Genomic DNA, 23,511 nt, shown 5'->3' on the forward strand with positions numbered 1-23,511 from the left:
GATGAGAAGGCCATAAACAAGACTTTGACAATCTCATCCTTAGAATTGAATGAACTGTTCCTAAATCGTCATATATATCTTTTATTTCTTGCTTGACGTTAAGTTATTTTTGTCGTCGTGCATTATTCTTCTCTATTTTTATTTTGGTATTGATTTAAAACACTTAAGGTTTTGCTCACCTCACTACTTCAAAATGGTTTCATATTTGAATTGTTAGACATGTACGTGTGTCAAATGCTTCTAGTTTTTCTTATGATTCATTGGTTTAAGCCTATAAAGTGGAAGAACTAGAAGTGCGGCTTATGTTAGATCCCCTTATTATAATGTAAAAGAAAGTGTATTTGATAGTTTCAATCTTAATAATAATTTTCAACATGCATGGATCGAGGTGTTATTTGTCTTCTTAGTTTCTTTCTACTTTGGTTTTCGTTTACTTTGAAAAGATCAAATTAAGTTTCGTCATAGAAGATTAATAATGGATTTTGCATATACTACCATTCAGCACAAGAAAGTTGGAAAAAGACATTAATTAGCACACCAATAATTTAATTTCTATCAGAAGTAAACAACCAACACCTCAATATTGGCTAGTGAAGGTGGCGTGACAGATTTGCCAGGTATACTATACAGTCAAAATTGCACAATTACAGTTGGGCTGCTATCCAAGAATTTTGAAGAGATGTCCAGGTGGTCAACATTGGCAAAGAAATAGGCGATACCACAAAGCAAAAGGCAATATATATAATATTTGTAAAATATCACTATAAAGGAAGATGTTGCCTACATATTAAAAAATCATAAATTTCATATACATTTACTACTCTTGAAATTTTCAAATAATGTATCATCTTCTTTCTCCCATAGAAGCCATTGTAGGACTTGTAACCTTTGCATTTCTACTCTACTTCCTATGGACAAAAAAACAATCAAAAATCTTAAACCCACTGCCTCCAAAAATCCCAGGTGGATGGCCAGTAATCGGCCATCTCTTTTATTTCAAGAACAATGGCGATGATGACCGCCATTTTTCTCAAAAACTCGGAGACTTAGCTGACAAATATGGTCCCGTCTTCACATTCCGGTTAGGGTTTCGTCGTTTCTTGGCGGTGAGTAGTTATGAAGCTATGAAAGAATGCTTCTCTACCAATGATATCCATTTCGCCGATCGGCCAGCTTTACTTTACGGAGAATACCTTTGCTATAACAATGCCATGCTTGCTGTTGCCAAATATGGCCCTTACTGGAAAAAAAATCGAAAGCTAGTCAATCAAGAACTTCTCTCCGTTAGTCGGCTCGAAAAATTCAAACATGTTAGATTTTCTATAGTTCAGAAAAATATTAAAGAACTATATGATGGTGATTCACCAATGGTGAAGATAAACCTTAGTGATTGGATAGATAAATTGACTTTCGACATCATTTTGAAAATGGTTGTTGGGAAGACCTATAATAATGGACATGGAGAAATACTGAAAGCAGCTTTTCAGAAGTTCATGGTTCAAGCTATGGAGATTGAGCTCTATGATGTTTTTCACATTCCATTTTTCAAGTGGTTGGATCTTACAGGGAATATTAAGGCTATGAAACAAACTTTCAAAGACATTGATAATATTATCCAAGGTTGGTTAGATGAGCACATTAAGAAGAGAGAAACAAAGGATGTTGGAGGTGAAAATGAACAAGATTTTATTGATGTGGTGCTTTCTAAGAGGAGCAACGAACATCTTGGCGATGGTTACTCTCATGACACCACCATCAAAGCAACCGTATTCGTAAGTAAATTAATCTCTGCTTGCATTTTAACATGTTGTCGGAGGCAATTTATCTTATATTTTAGGTTACTATATTCGTATATATATAATATCACTTTAATTTTTATAGACTGATTTTTTAAGTGGCTTAGTGGTGTATAGATTCTTCTACACTTTCAGTATTTCGAAGTCAAAGTTTAATTTATGGATTCAGTTGATAAACTCTATCACCGTAGGTAATGAATTTTTATATTTTTGGTATATTTTAACCTATTGTAGCAATGGATTTCAATTAAAGAAAAAAAGAGGCTTTTGTACCTTTACAACATATCTTCAATTTGACTGGAGTATTTTCATTTTTTTCTTAACCAACTCATGCATACTAGGATATGAACTATCATGCATCTTCATCTCTTTAGTTTCTTCTTTGTAAGTCATCTTTTTAACTGTTCTTTGTCCATATGTATAGACTTTGGTCTTGGATGCAACAGACACACTTGCACTTCATATAAAGTGGGTAATGGCGTTAATGATAAACAATAAGAATGTCATGAAGAAAGCACAAGAAGAGATGGACACCATTGTTGGTAGAGATAGATGGGTAGAAGAGAGTGATATCAAGAATTTGGTGTATCTTCAAGCAATTGTTAAAGAAGTATTACGATTACATCCACCTGCACCTTTGTCAGTACAACACCTATCTGTAAAAGATTGTGTTGTCAATGGATATCATATTCCTAAGGGGACTGCACTACTTACAAATATTATGAAACTGCAACGAGATCCTCAAATATGGGCAGATCCTGATAAATTCGATCCAGAGAGATTCTTGACAACTCATGCTGCAATTGACTATCGAGGGCAGCACTATGAGTTGATACCGTTTGGTACGGGGAGACGAGCTTGTCCCGCAATGAATTACTCATTGCAAGTGGAACACCTTTCAATTGCTCATATGATCCAAGGTTTCAATTTTGCAACTACGACAAACGAGCCTTTGGATATGAAACAAGGTGTGGGTCTAACTTTACCTAAGAAGACAGATGTTGAAGTGCTAATTACACCTCGCCTGCCTCCTACGCTCTATCAATATTAATATGTTTTGTTGTCGCGATTCGTTCTGATTTGTCCCTCAATGTTTAAAAAAAATGTTTTATTTTGGTTAAGATTGTTTCACAGATTGTTATTCATCTATTTTACTAATAAGTTATTGTAAACCATAAATAATAAGAAGTTTGAGTCTCCGATAAGCATTTCTCGGGCAGAAGTCTTAAGAATGAGCTCAGACCTCTATGGCCTAGCCTCTTCATGTTCTTGTTCAAGTTTAATTTCAATTCTTTTCCCTGTTTTATCATTTTTATATATTTATTTAAACATCCTTTTTCAATTTCAAAGTAATGCTAATGACCTTTTACTCTGACATTCATACAGTTGTGAAGAATTAGACTTCAAGATAGAAGTTTAACTTATATGCACAAATTAGGCAATAAGAAACCGCCAAAACAAAAGAACGACACAAGAGTAACCTAGAGTAAATGGTAAATAACCCGCTATAACAGGTTGAAATACATTGTTGCCGATGTAAAGGTTTCACTACAATGTAATGTTCGTGTATAGAGCTAAAATCTAAAAAATATATCCTTTACATCCAAGGATTCTGATGGAAATCAAAACCTAAGTTGCTCGGTCTTCGGTGTGGGTATCTTACATGGGTGCCTATCCAGAGGTCGGATCCTTTGAGATGTAAATTCTAAGATTCGTGGTAGAAATCATCGAGAACACTTTGGAATCCATTTACACATAATACAAGCTATCAGAACTGAATCCCTCTAACTCAATCAAGCCACGCAAGTCGCCAAAACCTAAGAACATTGCAACAAAATACCTATAGAAACTCACCACATCATAAGTACCCAAAGAACCGATCGTATCTATTGTCGTGTTGATCCAACCTACTACCAAGCTGTCATATTTCTTCAAGTTCCTTCCAAATTACCCTCAAGTTGACACTTATCCTTGCTAGAATACTGCGATCCTTACCCAAAGCTCACCACAAGGGATCCTAGCATAAAACCACACTACCCTAAGGCCCATAAGCCGTTGTATTCCCTCTTAAGCATCCTAAAAGTACCACAACCAAGACACTTACTTTGAAGAGACCTTCTGTGAATCTAAAGTTGTTTCCTTCAAGGAAATTCAACTCAATCCTTCATAAACTCATGTAACACAAACCATCTAATATTTTAAATCATCTACAAATCTCGCATTCATCCTCGTGACAGTCACATAAACTATTACAACCGATCCAAACTCTAATTGCACAAATATAACCCACTGGTAGAGAAGAAAGACTTCACACAACATCATAAGGATCACATATCCGTAGATTACCCCGCAGGTTATAACCCACCCGCTTAGCCTCAAACTAACATATCTCTATACCCTTTCACCGCCACAACTACTGCGCAATCACTTAATCTTCCTAAGTCTAAACTCATCAACAATTCAAGAGAATCTAATTCGTTCCACACTTAAACAACATGATAGATCCTTCAATATACTAATAACTCAAGACAATATGTCACATTCAAAACAAAGTCAAACACCCAATATTCCTTTTCAAATCCCAAGCAAACTCTTCCTGTTACATTCAAACCATCTGAACACATCTTGCAGTCATATCATACTCATCATATGGCCATCCAGCCACTCATAGAGCCACAAATTCCACTCATAGGGACACTACAGGACATATAAGTCCAAAAAACCTTGCTAGCATAACTAAAATCCCCATGCTTAAGCTACAGTCAAAACCCGGTTTCATGTCCTCTAGACTGGACCATCATCAGCACACCGAAATCACATCTTGCACCTCATCTATGGAATCACAAACCATTTATTCACAGCTGATCAGTGTTGGTTTTGCCTACGGGTTCGGGGTGTTACACTGTTTATTGTGATTTGTCTCTTGTTGGCCTTGGTGCGGTGTTGATGCAAGATAGTAGGGTGATTGCCTACATGTATAGATAACTGATGGTGCATGAGAAGCAATATGCTATCCACGACCTTGAGTTAGCATCTATTATTCATGCCTTGAAGATTTGGCAGAACTATTTGTACGGTGTTCCTTGTGAGGTCTATACTGACCACCGAAGTCTGCAATATTTGTTCAAATAAAAGGATCTTAACTTTTATCAGTGTAGATGGTTAGAGTTGCTTAAGGACTATGATATCACCATTTTATATCATCCTGGGAAGGCCAATGTTGTAGCTTATGCCTTGAGTCATACGGCATAATGCTTGGATAGTTTAGCATATCTACCGCTATTGGAAAAGCCATTAGCATTGGATGTTCAGGCTTTGGTGAACCAGTTTGTTAGATTGGATGTTTCGAGTTGAGTAAAGTTTTGTCTTGTGTGGTTTCTCGGTATTCTCTTTTTGATCGTAGTAGAGAGCGTCAGTATGACTTACCCCATTTTCTTGTCCTCAAGGACACAATTTAGCACGGCAATGTCAAAAAGGTCTCTATTGGGGATGACGGTGTGTTACGAATGCAGGGTCAGCTATGTGTGCCCAATATAGATGGTTAGCATGAATTGATTCTTCAAGAGTCCTACAGTTCGTGGTACTCCATTCATTCGGGTGTCACTACGATGTATCTAGACTTGAGGTAGCACTATTGGCGGAGGAGGATGAAGAGAGACATACTGGAGTATGTAGCTCGATGCCTAAATTTTCAGCAGGTGAACTATGAGCATCAGCGGCCAGGTGAATTTCTTCAGAGGCTAGGGATTTCAAAGTTGAAATGGGATCGAGTAACTATGGATATTGTTGTTGGGATCCCACAAACTCAGAAGAAGTTCGATGTAGTATGGTTGATAGTGGATATGTTGACCAAGCCATCATTTTAGTGATGACTACTTATTCTTCAGAGCAGCTGGCTCAGGTCTATATTCGTGAGATAATCCGACTTCATGGCGTGCCGATATCCATCATCTTTGGCTGGGTTTTGCAGTTTACACGCGGTTCCGGAAGGTCGTACAATGAGAGTTGGGCACACGTGTTGATTTAAGTACAACATTCCATGGTTAGGATTGGTTTTGCTTTGTGATAATGGTGATATGTGAAAGCCATGCACGCAAGGTGACAAGTGATGCTTATATGAACAGAACATTCCCTAAGATGGTTTACCTTTGGACTTTTTCTTTATTTCATAGTATCTTTCAATGATTGTTTAGTATTTTTTAGTAACTAAATCTCTTCTAATAAAGTAAAATAAGGGATGTTCAAGAAGAGAGTTGTCTAATAACGTGTGAGCCTAAGACATCACTGGCTCTTATTATTTTAGTTGGAGAATGGAATAGATATAGTAAAGGATTAAATGTATACGGACTTTGTTTTAATCACATGTATATAAAATATATAAATAAGATTTGTGATTGATAAATAGTTTCCACCAAAGTGGTCTATTTATTTGATGTCATTGAAAATTCTTAGAATTTTATACTTGTGAAATAACATTATACATGGATTTAGAGTTATGATTAATGAATAATTTCCATCAAAGTGGTCTATTTATTTGAGTCATTGAATTATTCCGAATGTACCATGTCTAAATTATCTGTAATAAGTGTATACTAGTGTTGGAGGTTTACCTTTTGATACTACAACAACAACAACCCAGTATAATCCCACTTAGTGGGGTCTGGGGAGGGTAGTGTGTACGCAGGCCTTATCCCTACCCTGGGGTAGAGAGGCTATTTTCAAATAGACCCCCGACATCCTTCCGTCCAAGAACTTCCCACCTTGCTCTTGGGGAGACTCGAACTCACAACCTCTTGGTTGGAAGTGGAGGTTGCTTACCATCAGAGAAACCTCTCTTGTCATACCTTTTGATACTAGTGACGCTAAAATAATTTATGAGATAAGATATTTCAACCCAAGGATGAAGCTTAATATCTTGGATTCTCATGTATATATGTCAAATAAATAAATAAATAAATAAGGATAATTTGATGTAAGAGGAGGTTTTGAGTCTCTTAACTAAAGGAAGGACACAATGTATGCCTTGTACTCTTGGATAATAGGGGAGGAGGTTTTTATCTTTCTCCTAAAGGTGAGGATGCAATGAATGCCTTGGACTTTTTGATATTTAAAAGGAGAGATAGTTGCATCTTCTACCCAAAAGAAGGGGTGTAATTGATGTCTTTGACTCTCTTGATCTATATATAACTTTCCATAATTTTATCTAATTTTGAGTTGTTTGCTTATACAGTTGTTAACAACAGGTCTACTCAGTTGAATTCCATTGAAACTCATACTAGTAGTATAATGACCCGACCTATTGTTTTGAGCTCTAATGTGTCGTTCAGCAGTTTGAGGCTATGAGCAGCTTCACTTCAGGTATTATGACTTGTACGCATGGTAGGAATTGAATTTCGGTAAGTTCGGAGTTGATTTGGAAAGAGAAACCTCATTTCTGAAGCTTTAAGTTGAAAGAATTGACTAAGATTTGATTTTTGAGTAAACGACCTCAAAATTGGGATTCGAAGGTTCCAGCAGGTTTGTATGATGATTTTGGACTTGGGCGTATATCCAGATCGGGTTTTGGAAGACCCGGGAACGTTTTGGCACCTATTGTGGGAGTTAGCATTTTTGGAAAAATTTTATATGTTTGAGTTGAAGTGAATTTTAGTTTTATTAATGTCTGTTTGGGATTCCGAGTCTAGGAATAGCTCTGTATGGTGATTCTGGTGTTGGCAGCACGATCGGAAGTGAATTTAGAGGTCCATGGGGTATTTTGGAGTCATTTGGCTAAAGATAGAAATTTGAACATTTTAAGGTGTTTGATCGGAAGTTGACTTTTTGATATCGGGGTCGGAATCCAATTCCGGAAGTTGGAGTAGGTGTATAATATCGAATGTGACTTGTGTGCAAAATTTGAGATCAATCGGATGTGATTTGATAGGTTTCGACATCGAATGTAGAAGTTTCAAATTCTAAAGTTTATTAAGCTTGAACTGGAGTGTGATTCATGATTTCGATGTTGTTTGATGTGATTTGAGGCCTCGATCAAGTCTGTGTTATGTTATGGGACTGGTTTGTGTGATTGGATAGGGTCCTGAGGTCCTCGGGTGTGTTTCGGGGTGGTTTCAGATCATTTCGGGCTATTTTGCTATAGTTGTTGCTGATGTCTGGTGATGTTATTCGCGTTCACGAGGATACTCTCGCGTTCGCGAAGAAGGATTGGGCTTCAGGGATTTTGTCCTTCGCATTCGCGAATATGTTCTCGTGTTCGCGAAGAAGAAAATCTCTATTGCGCAGTTCTAACTTCGGAGGCTCTTATCTAACAATCTATAAGGAATTTGAAGATGATCCAAAAATAAATGTTTTAGCCCTTTGTTCTAGTTTTCAGAAAATAAACCATTTAGCATTTAGATTTGTGTACAAAAAGGTATGGCTGATACAGTATAGGTTGTTCGGGAAGATGAAGAAGAAATTTGTGTTGCACAGGGCTGACTTTGGAGGCTTATATCTCGAAATCTATAAGGAATTGGGAGATGACCAAAACATAAAAGTGGTAGATCTTGGTTCTAGTTTTCAACAAAGTTAAAACATTGTCATTTGGAGATTTGTACAAAAAGGCATGGCCATTATACTAGAGGTTGTCTCAGAAGAGTTTGGAAAAATGGTTTTTGGGAATTTTCTTCTTCGTGAACGTGATGGGGGTCTCGTGAACGCGAAGAAGAGTCATCTGGGCGGTGTATAAGTGTAAAGAAATGGGTTTGGCTCATTTCATCTCATTTCGTCCATGGGAGCCGATCTAGGAGCAATTTTGGAGCTCCATTTTCATCATCCATGTCAAGGTAAGTGATTCCCACCTATTGCAAGTTAATTAATTGGATTGTATCTAGATTTTAACATGGAAAATCATGTAAATTAGTAGAAATTTTGGGATTTTGAAGAAAATCTAGGAAATTTTTATTCTTGGATTTTGACCACGATTTTGGACATGAATTAATGGAGAGCCAATTATATATTTGAGTTCATGAAGTTGTGGGTAAAATTTATCTTCGAAAAAATTCGAAATCCGGGCATATGGTCCCGAGGGTGATTTTGAGAACTTTTCGAGCGGAGTTGGGATTTTATATAAATTGAATTGTTATGAGTATTAGGGTGTATTTTCATTGGTTTGCCCATTATTTGGCTAGTTTTGGAGCGTTGGGGCATCGGTTTGAGTTGTCGGAAGGGGCTTAGAAGCTGATTATTGAACTTCGGAGCAAGGTGAGTCTCCTTTCTACCCTTGTAAGAGGGAATTTTCCCCATAGGTGAATTAATTGGATATGTGCTCCTATTTATGGGGGATACGTACGCACGAGGTGACGAGAGTCCGTGCGTAGCTACTATTATGCTTAAGTCCGGGTAGTCCAGGGCCTAAAAGCATACTTTACTTGTAATATTGCAACCTTGTTGTCAACTTAAAAATGCTTAAAACATATCGAACATATAAATAAATTTCTAAAAGGCTAGACATCATTTCTTGACTTTTAAAAGAGAAGCTTGCCTTTTCCTGAATAATTTCTCCTTGATAAATTCTTGATTTGACTGTTTGAATGTGTTTATCTATCGGGGAACGGGCCGAATGCCTCGGTAGATTAAATAGATGCATCTATGGTTCGTACCATTCGACCCTCTGGTAGTTTAAATATTGTTGGATCGGGTCGTATGACCTCGGCATGATTTGCACATGCTTGTATTTGCTTGACTTGCAAGTTGTAAATAATGATATTGCCTTCGTGGCTTGAAATAAATGTATAAATGATGAAAACGAATTTTAAAAAAAATGAATTGGGAAATTCCCTATTAATGAAAGAACAGTTTACTTGCTTCATGCTATTGAGTTACAACCATTTTTTTTATAAAATTCTCGATTTATTATATTATTGGTATGTCATTATTGGACCACTAGCAAGTATCGAAGTCGACCTCTCGTCTCTACTACTTCGAGATTAGGTGGGATACTTCTTGGGTACACGTTGCTTTTGTACTCATGCTACACTTGCTGTGCATTTTTATTGCACAGGCTCATGTATGTCTAGTGGCCTAGTTCGGCGCAGCGGCATGGTCGATGCAAAACTTAGGTGAGTTGCACTCCTCGAGACGACCCACAACCAGTAGAGTCTCCTGCAGAGTACTGTATTGTATTTTCTTTTCTGTCCAATTGTATTTTGGATAGTTATCGTGTTGTATTTTATTTTAAATCCTAGAAATTGCTCATGCATTTGTGACACCAGTGTATGGGATGATTATAGGATTATTCAATATTAAGTTTGTTAAAGATATCATTTTTATTTCAGCGAATTTCATTTTTTATTGGTTAATGTATAAAAGAAATGATTTCAATAAATACTAAAATAGGAATTTAGTTAACTTCTTGGTGTTGGCTTGCCTGACAGTGGTGTCCGGCCCCATCACGACCCTTAGAGGATTTTGGTTCTTGACAAGTAGCAACTACAAGAAGTGGAAACATGATGCTGAAATAGTGTTAGGTCTGATGGACCTTGACTTTGTATTAACTGAACATAAACCTGCTGAACCCACAGCTGCTAGCCTACTGATGAAAAGGCTAAGTATGAGAAGTGGATGAAGGCAAACAAATTAAGCCTTATGATCATGAAGAGATCCATTTCTGATCACATAAAAGGTACAATTAAAGATAATGGAAATGCAAAAGATCTCTTGAGTGCCATTGGACAAAAAATCCTAAAATCTGATAAAGCTGAGATATGTAGCCTAATTCATTCCATGTCTACCATATAGTATGACCGTGTAGGTAGTGTCCGTGATCATATTATGAAATTGGTTAACATGGGTGCCAAACTAAATAATTTAGGTGTAACCATAACCAATAATTTTCTTGTCCATCAATCCCTAAGATCCCTTCCTGAGCAGTTTAACCAGCTTAAGACAACCTATATTGCAAAAAACAACAAGTGGAGTGTTGATGAGCTTATTATTGTTTGTGTGGTAGAGGAAGGGAGGATCCAAAAGGAAAAAATTGAGGGTGTAGTGAACTTTGTTAATTCGTCTCGATCAGCCGATTATCCCTCTTATAAAAAAAAGGTGGACCCAAATTTCATAAAAAGAATCATGGCCAGTCTCATCATCCAGGTGGTAATAATGGTCATACTAATAAGCCTGGTGTTAACCAAGGTTAGTCTCCTAATCCTCTTGGTCCCCAAGCTATAATTAAGAATGAAATCAAGTGCTAGAATTGCAAACAAAAGGTCTATTATAAGTAAAACATCTTACCTATTATGGCATAGGCATCTTGGTCATATTTCTAAAGAAAGAATTGAACGATAGGAAAATATTTTACATTTTCTTGATCCAAAAGATTTTGAAACTTGTGTGGATTGTGTAAAGGGCAAAATAACCAAGGTTAAGAGAAAGGGTTCCACGAAGAGCTCTAAACTCTTAGAAATTATTCATACTGATATTAGTGGACCTTATATACGTATTTTGACCAATCATAAGTATTTTATTACTTTTATTGATGAGAGCTTTATTTATCTATGCAACAATTAGTTTCTGCAAAGATTCATCGATAGCTTCAACATTTTTAAATTGAGCGTTTCCATTTGTATGAGAGCCTTCACGAGACTGCCGAGGAGAGCCTCGTGGAAAAGGGACCAGGGTTTGATTACCCTGTGGATTTCCCTGAAGTTGTTGGTTTCCTTGAATGTTGTCATTGTTTTTCGACATGGTTGATGCAACAAGGAAAGTTAAGCTAAAAGAGGATAGATTATCAGATTCCCGGTAATGGAACCAATTTGTTTAACCAAAAAATGGGATTTAGGTCAAAGCTTTAATTTAGAAGAACTCGTATTACTGATAATCAAAAGAATATATGAAAGAAAATAATTTGGTTAGCAATAAGATAATTAGAAGAAAAGCAGGTAAATCGGTATATTCAGATAATCTTTTGTGTATTTACAATTGATCCGTTCTCTCCCTTTTATAGCTACTTTGGAGATATGCGTTTTGCCTATGTCATTTTCACACCTCCTTTTTTGCCTACCCCACCCCCTCCCCCCCGCAAAGGGGCGCGGAAGGGAGTTTTTTCCAATTAAAGGACAATCGAAACGGGATTTATTTATTTATTTCAGAGTCGCCACTTGGGAAATTTATAATGTCCCAAGTCACCGGTTGAATCCCGAATCGAAGAAAAGAATGACTCTGTTTAACAGTCTGCGCACCAGAAATCCGGATAAGAAATTTTGTTAACCCGGGAGAAGGTGTTAGGCATTCCCGAGTTTCGTGGTTCTAGCATGATCGCTAAACTGTCATATTCGGTTTATTTATCTGATTTTATACATGTTGAATTTATGCGCAAATTTTAACTCTTTAACGCTTTCATTATTATTATTATTATTTTACAATGAATTGTAACGTTGTGAAAATGTATCTCGAACCACGTCACAATCAATGCACCCGTGGTCGTCGACACACTTCGACTTCGTTGAGATTTGGATTTGGATCACATCAATGTACACCCGTGTTTAAGAAAGTAAATTATTAAAAAGGCTCACCTAAAGCGACTAGCACATTATTATTTTTTGAGAAGGCCGTCAAATCTTGCTAAAACGGCCTATCCGAAAGCTAATTAATTATTAACCAATTATTGAGGGCCACGCAGCTTGCGTTTTATTTGGCGAGGCTCGTCTTTTTTTTTTAAAGGGCAATCCTAAAGTGTCTACATTTTGCTATTTGAGTTTGTCTCTAAAAAGTTCCTAATTGGTTAATATTATAAAAATTGAGCTTCAAGTTCAGATCCCAAACAAAAGGGAGCGCCTTTCAATTTGGAACCGCTACCTAACTTAAAACTCACAACGGATCATTTGACTACTAACGAGCCAATTGCCAAGAAGGCCCAGACCGCATACTGTACGCTTTTGGACAAAAGTCCCAAATTTTCTGATTGTGTTTTCCAAATAGCATTAGAGTTCAATATCATACATTTATTCAAATTAAACACTTCATTCAAGTCCACTTATCAAACAGTCACTTCGTTAAATGGTGAGCCGATGCTGATATTAATTATTAATCTACACTCTTAAACCTACATTGAAATAAGGAACTCAACAGGATGGGATAGTTGACATTAATAGCTAATCCGTTGGTGTTAACTAACACAATATGAAAATTTGCCTAAAATACGTGTTTATCTTAAAATCAAACTGGACCGGGCCATAACAAGCTTAAACAGTCCAAAGATCCAACGGACTACGTACAGAGGCCTAATGATATTCTTTGTTATACTATCATCATCAGCTAAACCAAACTAAATTGCTAAACACATGGAAATACATCTAATTATTCTAAAAACATACTAGTTAACAGTCCATATTAGTTTGAGTACGCTCCAATTCACAACAAGTAAGTATGATTGGAATGATCCTAAACAAATACAAACTACCTATCATTCGTCCTATTGCTACATCTTGAACACAGATACTACGAAGCAGGCAAACGTGCATTTCTCAATTCATTTCAACTTCAGCTTCAAGTTCAGCTTACATCAACACATGGTTTTAGAGGTGTGTACCTGGAAATGTTAATAATGGGAGAAAAGGAAGATCAGCAGCAACGAAACAACAACAACAGTATAACAGAACAACTCAGTGACAGCTTTTAAAACCAACAATGGAGTCCCAAGAATACTGAATGAAATAGCACCAATACAAAACAATGCAGCCCGGGAAATAACAGCTCAAGAAAACCACTTAGAACTTCAGTGAAACCCCAGAAATATTCAACAATTAGGACAGAACCAGAATATATTCAGAAATGCCAAAGATGCAAGGAAACAGTCCTGATTTTTCAACCCTCAAAACAGAACACTATCAAACAAACTCTCAATTTCTTCAACACTCAAAACTCATCCCCACAGTTAAAGCAATTTTTTTTTTCAGTTTCAAAAATGGGATCAATTTTTTTTTTCGAAAAATCCCCCCTCCTCAAACTTCCAGCCCCAACACCCTTTTATACAAGTCTGCTCCCCTCCAAACATACTGCCCGACCCTTTTCCTTATTCAAATCAGAATTTTCCACTAAAAATCTGATTTTTTTCACTTTAAATTCCACTAAGGAAGCTTTTCCTTATTATCAGCCCATTAGTTTGGCCTTTAGAGTATTAATTAATACCCCACTAACAATGCACTAATACTAAAATATAATCTTAACTATTTCATTTCTAAATTAGCCCTGAAAACCCCGTAATATTACCGTCTCCTAATACAATTATTCAACTGTATTAAAATTTTAATTCTGAAATTTGTTTTCAACTAATCCAAAGATTTGAAAATTAAACCTGACTAACAGCTATAACCAAACTTATTTCTGATAACTGAAGGACTGAGGTTAGAAATCAATTGGAACAAATGAACTTGAAATTAAATCAACACCAGACTTAACACAACATAGAACTTAACAGAATCCTTAAAACTGATATTGAACCATAAAATCAAAATCATCATGAATGCAGGTTCATTGTCAGCCTATTGATAATGCCCTGAAACTAAGTGTCCACATATCAGCACACACAATAACCATTTGACGAACTTATTGTTTATAAACAAGAACGAATTAATCGACGAAACTAACTAACTGATTGCCTACAACAATTGACGCTAAAAAATCATACCCAAATAATCAGGCAATTCACGGGTAATTTCAGTGGTATTGACAGAAACATAGATTAACTGGAAACTAATTAATCGACGCAACTTATTAATCAATTACACAAATTATTACACATAACAATTATAGCAAACATAAACAAATGAAGAATTGGACCAAATAAAAAGGTCTACTGAAGATGAACAAAATCAATTGACAAAAGAATTAAAAAAACAATAAAACTAAACTAACAAATAAATAGATATAAACAGATACAAGTGAAAAAGGAAAATACCTCAAAATATCAGAATTATGCGGACCCAGGCTCGATCTTCGGACTCAGACACTTTGAGGTTGAACAGACCTTAGTCGATGTGTTCTCAATTGAGAACACTTCGATTAAGGTCGATTAGACCCCAAATCCTCACTTAATTTGGACGGATTCCATGATTTGAATTTCTAGGGTTCCTAATTTTTTTGATTTAGGGCTCGAATGTTTCTAGCCAGATTCGAAGGGAACCAAAGTTATTTAGGGTATGAGGGAGGCCTGGTGGATATCTGGTGTGAGTTTGGGGTAGGTTGGGGTAGGTTTAGGTTTTGCTCGAATCTTCAATTGAAGATTCGAGAAGCTGTAAGGTGATTCGAGGTGAGCAACCAACAGATCTGTAACGAGGGTTGTTGGGGGTGCCTTGGGGTGAGTTTGGGGTTGGTTGGTGTAGGTTTCCGTTTGGCTCGAATCTTCAAATGAAGATTCGAGAAGATGGGGGAAGATTCAAACCCCACGAGTAACATATTTGGAACGGGGGTGGTCAGATGGTCTTAGGGTGTTAAGGTGGTGGCCACCAGCGTCGTTGCCGCTGTCACACCTCCTTTTTCGCCTGCGTCGCCCACGAAGGGATGCGGAAGGGAGTTTTTTCCAATTAAAGGACAATCAAAACGGAATTTATTTATTTCAGAGTCGCCACTTAGGCACCCCCGAATCCCGTGGTTCTAGCACGGTCGCTTAAACTGTTGTAATGGCTAGGTATCTGATTTTAATACATATTATAATTTATGTGCTTTTATCAACTTTAAACCGTTATTATTATTATTTTTAATAGAATTGCAACGTCGTGAAAATGCGTTTTGAACCACGTCACAATCAATGCACCCGTGGTTGTTGACACATTTTGACTCCGTTGAGATTTGGATTTGGGTCGCATAAACGCGCACCCGAGTTTAGGGATGTAATATTATTAAAATTGTGCCTAAAGAGTCTAACACTTTATTACTTTGGGGAAGGCTGTGAAATTTGCTAAACGGCCCATTCCGAAGTCTAAGTATTCAATTAAATATTTATCGAGGGCCCCGCAATTTTTGCGTTTTATTGGGCGAGGCTCATCTCATTTATTTTAAAAGGATAATCTTAAAGTGCCCACATTTTTTCCTATTAAATTTGTCTCTAAAAAATGAAAGAGAAAAAGTCCTAATTTATTTACATGCTTACGAGTTGTTATAGTCGGGTTCCGAACGAAATTTGTTAAATCAGAATGTAAACATAATATGGACAGCCCATTGGCCAACGTTGACCCAGGCCCAACGTGTATGGCACAAAACTGGACCTGGGTCATCTCATTCACATGTTATTACCTAGTTACATTATACTAGGCATGCTGACAGTTTGTCAAATTAAAAAAAACTTGGCAATCTAATTTTAATCCTAAACCATTTACATGCTAAAATTAACCAATAGTATCTAGCTAAACAATATTCCTACAAGTTCCAAAACGGTTTATTCGTTTAATGAGCTAACTGTTGAATGTTTAAGAATAGTCTAAATCAGCTAACATGCTTTTTGAGACATGATAACAATCCAACAATAACGAACTAACTGGACAGAGTTACTACACCATTTATTTATTTTTTAGCAATACATAGACAATTCGTCCACTAAGCTACTGTCAGATGTTCCATTATATATATTAAACAACTGCATGGTTCTGATATTAGGAAGCTAAATAATGTACATATACAAATAAAATTCAGAATATAACTAAGATAAATTCAGAACTTCAACTCTTCATTTCATATTCATGCTTCATGTTTCAGTTTACAATAACCAGCGTGTCAGTTATGTACCTGATATTGGAAGCAAAAGAAAAGGAAGATCAGCAGGAATGCAGTAGCATACAACAACAGCAACACCCAACAACAGATTTAAAAACCGAGCAGAAATCCAGCAACAACCAGTGAAGTAGTAGCAAATAACCAACCAAACTCAAAGAACAAACCAAATAAAAATCCAGAAATGCCAACAACAGTCAACGGGCAGAAGTAAAGTGAATCTTTTTAAGATTGAAAGACCAGTTAATGTTTAACCCTTAATTTCTGAATCCGTATATCCAGTGTATTCAGATTGTATATTAGGTGTATACTACTCTCTCTTTACATTTCCAAAATGTTTTTTCTGTTCCGAAAAATCCTCAAATTTTCTTAATATTCAGAAAATCTCCTATTCTCTCTCAATATTTTCGGAATTTCTCCTCTAATATTTTCGGAATTCTCTCTCTATTTTCGGAATTTTTTTTCCTTTTTCTCAATATCCAGCCCCTTATTTATAGCCAAACTTCAAACATTTAAAATTAAAATCCCACCATCTTCCACCCATCCCCCTTTAACTTACACTACTTAATGTTTTGTCCCCCACTATATTAAACAAATATATTAGTTCTCACTAACACATATCTTTTCTTTATTTAATTCCATTATTCCCCATTACCGCATGCTTTGTCCCCCACTATATTAAACAATGTATTAATTCCCCACCATTATGTCTTGTCCCCCACTATGTATTAAAATATGTATTAATTTAATATTATTAGTACCTAGTAGACGGAACACTCAGATTAAATAATTGTTCAAATTTTCAATTCCAAAAATACCCCTTTGAAATTACTGAAATTACCATTCTACCCCATCAGCAATAACCAATTCACCTAATCAATTCTAACCAAAATACAACAGCTATAACCAATTCCTAATCAAATTCAATCAACAAATTCAAACTAAATGATGAACAACAAAGAAACAACTAGAATTATTTTGCCTGAAAAATATTTTTTAATAATAAACCTACTTTCAGATTCAAAAACAATAACAAACAAGTATATTCAAATCATTGAGCTCAAATTCAAATTAAACTTAAACAAAACAAATAAACAGATTCAAATAACTAAATTCAATAATCAATTGATCTTCAAATTAAATCCAACAACATTACAACAAAGATGAATAATTCAAACTAAATCAAAAAATTAAAAACCAAAACATAAACTCACATTAAATCACTGGATTAAAACAAACTTCAAACAAAAAATGAACACGAATTAAATCTAAATTAAACAACAAAGATGAATGATTCAAACGATTAAACTAACACCCTTCTATATTAAAACTACACAAAAACATAAAACAATCTGAAGAAATAATCAAAAAAACGATAAACAACGAACAAGAAAATAATTAAACATATACTGATTTCAAATCCGAGAATATCAAAAAAAATACGGACAAAAAAAATGAAACTTAAACAAACTAACCGGTTCGGAACAACGACGAATTCGAACGGAAACGGACAATTCGAACAAACAACCTCAACATACCGGATCTCGACTCAACGAAAAACCCACCTTCTCTTTTAACCTTGAAACAGCTATGGTTGTTTGGACATGAGGCTGGAGGTCGTTTGGACTGGCGAAAACAAAGCAGAAGAGGCAGCAGGTGAAGTTGGCTGAAGCTTGATGATGGTTCGACGCTCGTCGAAGAAGATGAAGACGGAGCAGAAGAAGTAGCAGTCATGGGAGGTTGGAGCTCGACGAACTATGTTTGTTCAGCAGATGGTCGTTTGGGCGGACGTTCATGGCTAGACGTAGAGGAGTTGGCTGTCGTTGCTGGTTTTTCCGGCAATGGAAGCGACGATGATGGCAAAGCTCAGAGACGACGGGGAAACAGTAGTTGGATATTGGTGGCTTGTCGTGGCAGAATGACGGACTGGAGGTTGCTTGGTGGAGCTCGTTTGAAGAAGAGAAGGAAGGGGGTGGCTGGGTTGTTTGGTCGCGCATGGACGACTTGGGGCTGCTGGTTGGACGACGCTGGCAGGGTTCGTTGCTGGAACGAGGAAGAAGAAGCAGCAAGGGTGGTCGATGTGGTCGTTCATGGTGGTTTGTTTGGAGTAGATGGTGGTGAGGCAGCCATGAGAGTTTGTTGGTTTTGAGAGAAGGAGAAAAAGAGGGGTGGGGGTGGGTGTTTAGGTTTTGTTTAGGTTAGGGTTTTCTAAAAATAAAAAATGAAAAAAAAATGGAAGAAGGGGGGGTTGGGATTTGTTTGGGTTATGGGGTGGACTGGGTCAGGTCGACCCGGTAGGAGTTTATTTGGTTTGAACCATGGTTGATTTAAATTAGAAAGTGGCCCAATCCGATTTTCTTCCTCTTTTATTGCTTCTTTTCTTTTACTTTCTAAAAACTAAAATTCTAAATTAAGTTACAAACTAAATTAACTTATTAAAAATACTAATTAATTTCTAGCAACAATTATCATATAAAATGAAATGACAATTAAAATACAATCACACAATTTGGACATTTAAAGGTTAAAAATGCAAAACATGCATATTTTTGTAATTTTCATTCTTGTAAAACAAACTTAATTACTCATAATTGCAAACTTAAATCCTAAACGCAAATGCGACGTATTTTTGTATTTTTTATTAATTTATCAAATAAACATGCGCAGACAAATGCAAACAATACAAGAAAAATAACATAAAACTCACAACAATTGCAAACAAACAAAAAATTGTTTTATTTTTGGGAGTAATTCTCATATAGGGCAAAAATCACGTGCTTACAGCTGCCCCTCTTTGCCCGAAGACACGAAGAGTTTTCATGCAAAGATAAAGTGAGCGATTTTTGCCCATCCGAGTACTCCGTGTGAAGCATTTTTTAAAAAAGATTTAACCGAACCTTTGCTTCAAAAGCTTCCTACATATCCCTGGCTTGAAGAGAATCAGGTTAATGTAGTTCGGGAAGTTTTGGTAGCTAGGACTACCATGGGACTGCAATGTTATTGCTGTTGCATGCTGTTATTATTGCTTGCCGACCTCCTTATTACACCATGCTGAAAGATAACAAGAAGCTAGACTAGACCATAGTCTATGAATTACAAAATCTTATCTAGATCATGCTCTTGTGTTTCTTGTTGCTTTGATGTCTCGATGACTCCTCTGGTATTTCTTTACCTCCGATTTGTCTTGTATTCTCCCTTGACTGCCGATCTCGAACTGCTTATTTCCTTTTCGGGAGCTTCGCATTATTTTTCCATAGAGTCTTGGACCTCCTTGCTCTGCTGGGGATTCTTGTTGTTTCCTGCTGGGGATTTCGGCTGTATTCCTCTGCTTTACTGACTTGAATTATATTCCTCTGTTATATGGGCAGGCTCCCAACTTCAAAACTTTGAAATAAATCGTCATTCTATTCTTCAGGGGGGGCTCCTGACCTCAACAACAACTTTGAAAAATAAATCGTCATTCCTTTCTTCAGGCGGGCGAGATTTCCACAACTTCGAAAAATAAATCACCATTCTATTCTTCAGGGGGGCTCTTGACCTCAACAACTTTGAAAATAAATCGCCATTCCTTTCTTCAGGCAGGCGAGATTTCAACAACTTCGAAAAATAAATCGACATTTTGTTCTTCAGGGGGGCTCCTGACCTCAACAACAACTTTAAAAATAAATCGTCATTCTGTTCTTCAGGGGGGCTCCTGACCTCAACAACTTCGAAAAATAAATCGCCATTCTATTCTTCAGGGGGGCTCCTGACCTTGTTAGCAACTGAACATTGATAATCTTAAGAAAACTAAAATAAAAAAAAATGACTCCCTTTTTTTTCAAATTCAAACTTCTTCTTTTTTTCAAATTATCCTAGGAGAAAATTCATCGGACTAGATTTTGATCCTAGGAGAAATTCATCCGACTAATATTTTGTTATATTATCTTGGGAGAAAAATTCCATCGGACCAAGATTTGACTCTAGGAGATAAATCGTCAAACTAGGTCCATTTTGTTGTGATCTTAGGAGAAAGATTCATCGGACTAAGATTGTGACTCTAGGAGATAAATCGTCAAACTAGGTCCATTTTGTTGTTATCTTAGGAGAAAGATTCATCGGACTAAGATTTGATATCTCAGGAGAAAATTTCATCGGACTAAGATTGTGATTCTAGGAGATAAATCGTCAAACTAGGTCCATTTTGTTGTGATATTAGGAGAAAGATTCATCGGATTAAGATTTGATATCTCAGGAGAAAATTTCATCGGACTAAGATTGTGACTCTAGGAGATAAATCGTCAAACTAGGTCCATTTTGTTGTGATCTTAAGAGAAAGATTCTTCGGACTAAGATTTGATATCTCAGGAGAAAATTTCATCGGACTAAGATTGTGACTCTAGGAGATAAATCGTCAAACTAGGTCCATTTTGTTGTGATCTTAAGAGAAAGATTCATCGGACTAAGATTTGATATCTTAGGAGAAAAATTCATCGGACTAAGATTTGATATCTTATTTTGGGAGAAAAAATTCTATCGGACCAAGATTGTATCAGGAGGGAAATTCATCAGACTAGGACTTTTTATCCTAGGAGGAAAATGTAAAGATCAAAGATTTGAGAAACTTACCTTTGTAATTTCTTCTTTTCTTTTCTTTTCTTTTTCCCTTGTGCTGCTTTGATCCTATTTCAACTCTCAAGCAAAGAAAAATTTATCAGTTTTAAAATGGTGGCCGATTTGTGGCCTTGCTGGAGATGGCTTTCTCCTTTAAAAGCTCGTGTTGCCTTTCCCCGAGACTGCTGGGGATGATGATGTTGGGGAATTACTTACTTGCTTGCTGGGGATAATACCACTGGGGGAGTCTCCTTTCTTCCCCTCCTTCAATTTTTTTTTCTTATTTTCTCTCAACACTGCTAGAGATAAAAGTGTTATCTTCTTGGGATAACGTTGTTGAGGATAACGCTGCTGGGGAATTTTATTCCTTCAAATCGGTGCTTCATTCTTCTGGAAGCTGCTTGGGATGATAATGGCTTTTGCTTTTTCTAAACACCAGTTTTATCTCTTTGTTCTGTCCGCTGGGGATACAACTCCTTTCATTAAAACTCGTTATTTTCTTTCTTTGAACACTGGTGGGGATAACACTGGTTCAAAACCCACTTCCTTTAAGACTGGTGTTATCTTTCTTCCTCCTCATGTGGATACCTGACTTCCAGAAAATTTTCAAAATGAAAAGAAAATTTTCTGCCCCAGTTTGATAGTCTTCTTTATGGCATGCCTTTCCACCATCAATGTCATTTCCTTTAATATTCGACTGTGGTGGTTGGTTGTGATACTCCTACTGGGGATGGCTTTTCCCTTTCTCCTTCCCTGTTCTGCGTTCCATCACACTATCAAAACTTGTTGGGGATGATATTATTTGCTAGGGGATGATCCCTTTCTGCTGGGGACATCCCTCTTCTTTTGTAGCATAGCTCAGAAACTGGCATTTCCCCGACCTTTTAGTCTCATATGAATTTCCCAAATCATTTTCATTGCTCTCCTCATTGTTCTTTCTTAATTTGTCCATGGGCCTTGGCCTTGAGGTTTATAACCTTTGATTTCGGCGAGGATATCCCTCTTAACACTCGTCAATCCTTTTGTCAATTCCCTCTTGCTGGGGACATCTTTCTTGACATTGGCCTTGCGTTTGTTCCTTGCTAGCTATACCACTTGGATGTACTAGTCAGATCTCGTCTTGCATAATTGGAAAACTGATGCCATATTTTGAAGTCATTTCTCACTTGTTCTGACCAAACAGACTCTATTGGGGAATTTTTCTATGAAAGGAGAAAGATTAAAAGGAAGAGAAATAAAAGACAAAGGAAAGAGGTGACTCTCTAATGAGGAAACTATAAAATAAACGTTTCAAATGCGGATACCAACTCTAATGGTCATGACATACACACATGGCCTATCCTCCGTCGTTAATCGCTTTTCACAACTTTCGTCTGGTGATTTCCATCTGATTCTCAATCTTTATTCGGCTTGTAGTGCCCGAAGGGTTTTCACTATCAAGCCTCTCTCATTTTGGTTTTTCTCTCAGCTTTCATTGCCTTATGGTGCCCGTGAAGATGTTCACCGATAAGACTCTCTCATTTGTATTACTTTCCAGCTGGGGATTGGGGTGTTACCGCTAGACTCTCTCATATTTCTTTTCTTCTGGGATCAGAGTCTTTTATGCTGGAGATCAGAGTGTTCACCGGTAAGACTCTCTCATTTGTCTAACATGGCGTCTTTTGAAGACTGATCAGAAGGTCTTTCTTTGGGCTGTAATGTAGGATTTCGGATAGGCTAAAAAAGTTTTTTTATTTTTATTTTAAAATAAAACTCAAAACAAATCAATTTGGGTTCAAAATTTACAACCTTCGGAACCATAATTGTTTATATCAAGCACAACTTCTGCCCCAGTTTCTTGCTTGGGGATTTTTATTTTGTTACACTATGTTACACTATGCACACTATGACCGAGCCGTGAGGCACCTACGTATCCTCTTTGAGGAATCAGGTCAAACGTAATTCCCAATTCCTTTGTTTTCTTTTGACTTTCTTTTGTTTTTGTTATCATTTTTTCTTTTCATTTCATTTTTTTTCTCTTTTGTTGTTGTTTTTTTTGTTTTTTTTTGTTGCTTTTTTTTTCTTCCACGTTTGTGTTTGTAACCTTTGCTACTAATTCCGAACTAGGGGTATGAAAGAAAGTAAATAAGGCTCAAAAGGGGTAACGAAGGACAGAGTGTTTAGGTAGCAGAACAAAATGTCTTCGTCATTCCAGTCTTCAAAACATGCCAAGTGCAAACAACACAATTAAACAAAGATTTGTAGCCTCTTCTGATGGTGCTGTACTTGACAATTATATTTACATATTTGCTTTTTCATTTGTTATCTCTAAAGCACCGTTGGGCAACACTCTCACTCTCATTATCATGAACGTCCCTCATGTCAATTTGGCGAATCTTGCCTT

At 36.6% G+C, this 23,511-nt stretch overlaps 1 protein-coding gene across 1 annotated transcript; it reads left to right on the top strand.

Moving 5' to 3' along the window:
- Positions 1-804: 804 nt before the first annotated feature.
- On the top strand, positions 805-3,100 carry LOC142182628 (nicotine N-demethylase CYP82E4-like). The gene is made up of 2 exons (XM_075256864.1): positions 805-1,772; positions 2,221-3,100. Exons 1-2 carry the CDS (start codon positions 840-842, stop codon positions 2,845-2,847), a joined length of 1,560 nt encoding a protein of 519 aa, XP_075112965.1. The 5' UTR covers positions 805-839; the 3' UTR covers positions 2,848-3,100.
- The last annotated feature ends 20,411 nt before the right edge of the window (positions 3,101-23,511 follow it).

Source organism: Nicotiana tabacum, chromosome 7 (assembly GCF_000715075.1).
Source record: "Nicotiana tabacum cultivar K326 chromosome 7, ASM71507v2, whole genome shotgun sequence".
NCBI lineage: Eukaryota > Viridiplantae > Streptophyta > Magnoliopsida > Solanales > Solanaceae > Nicotiana > Nicotiana tabacum.

Coding starts and splice junctions, on each gene's coding strand:
- LOC142182628 (XM_075256864.1), top strand. CDS start 840: ATGTATCATCTTCTTTCTCCCATAGAAGCCATTGTAGGACTTGTAACC. Junction 1,773..2,220: donor CCATCAAAGCAACCGTATTC/GTAAGTAAATTA, acceptor CCATATGTATAG/ACTTTGGTCTTGGATGCAAC.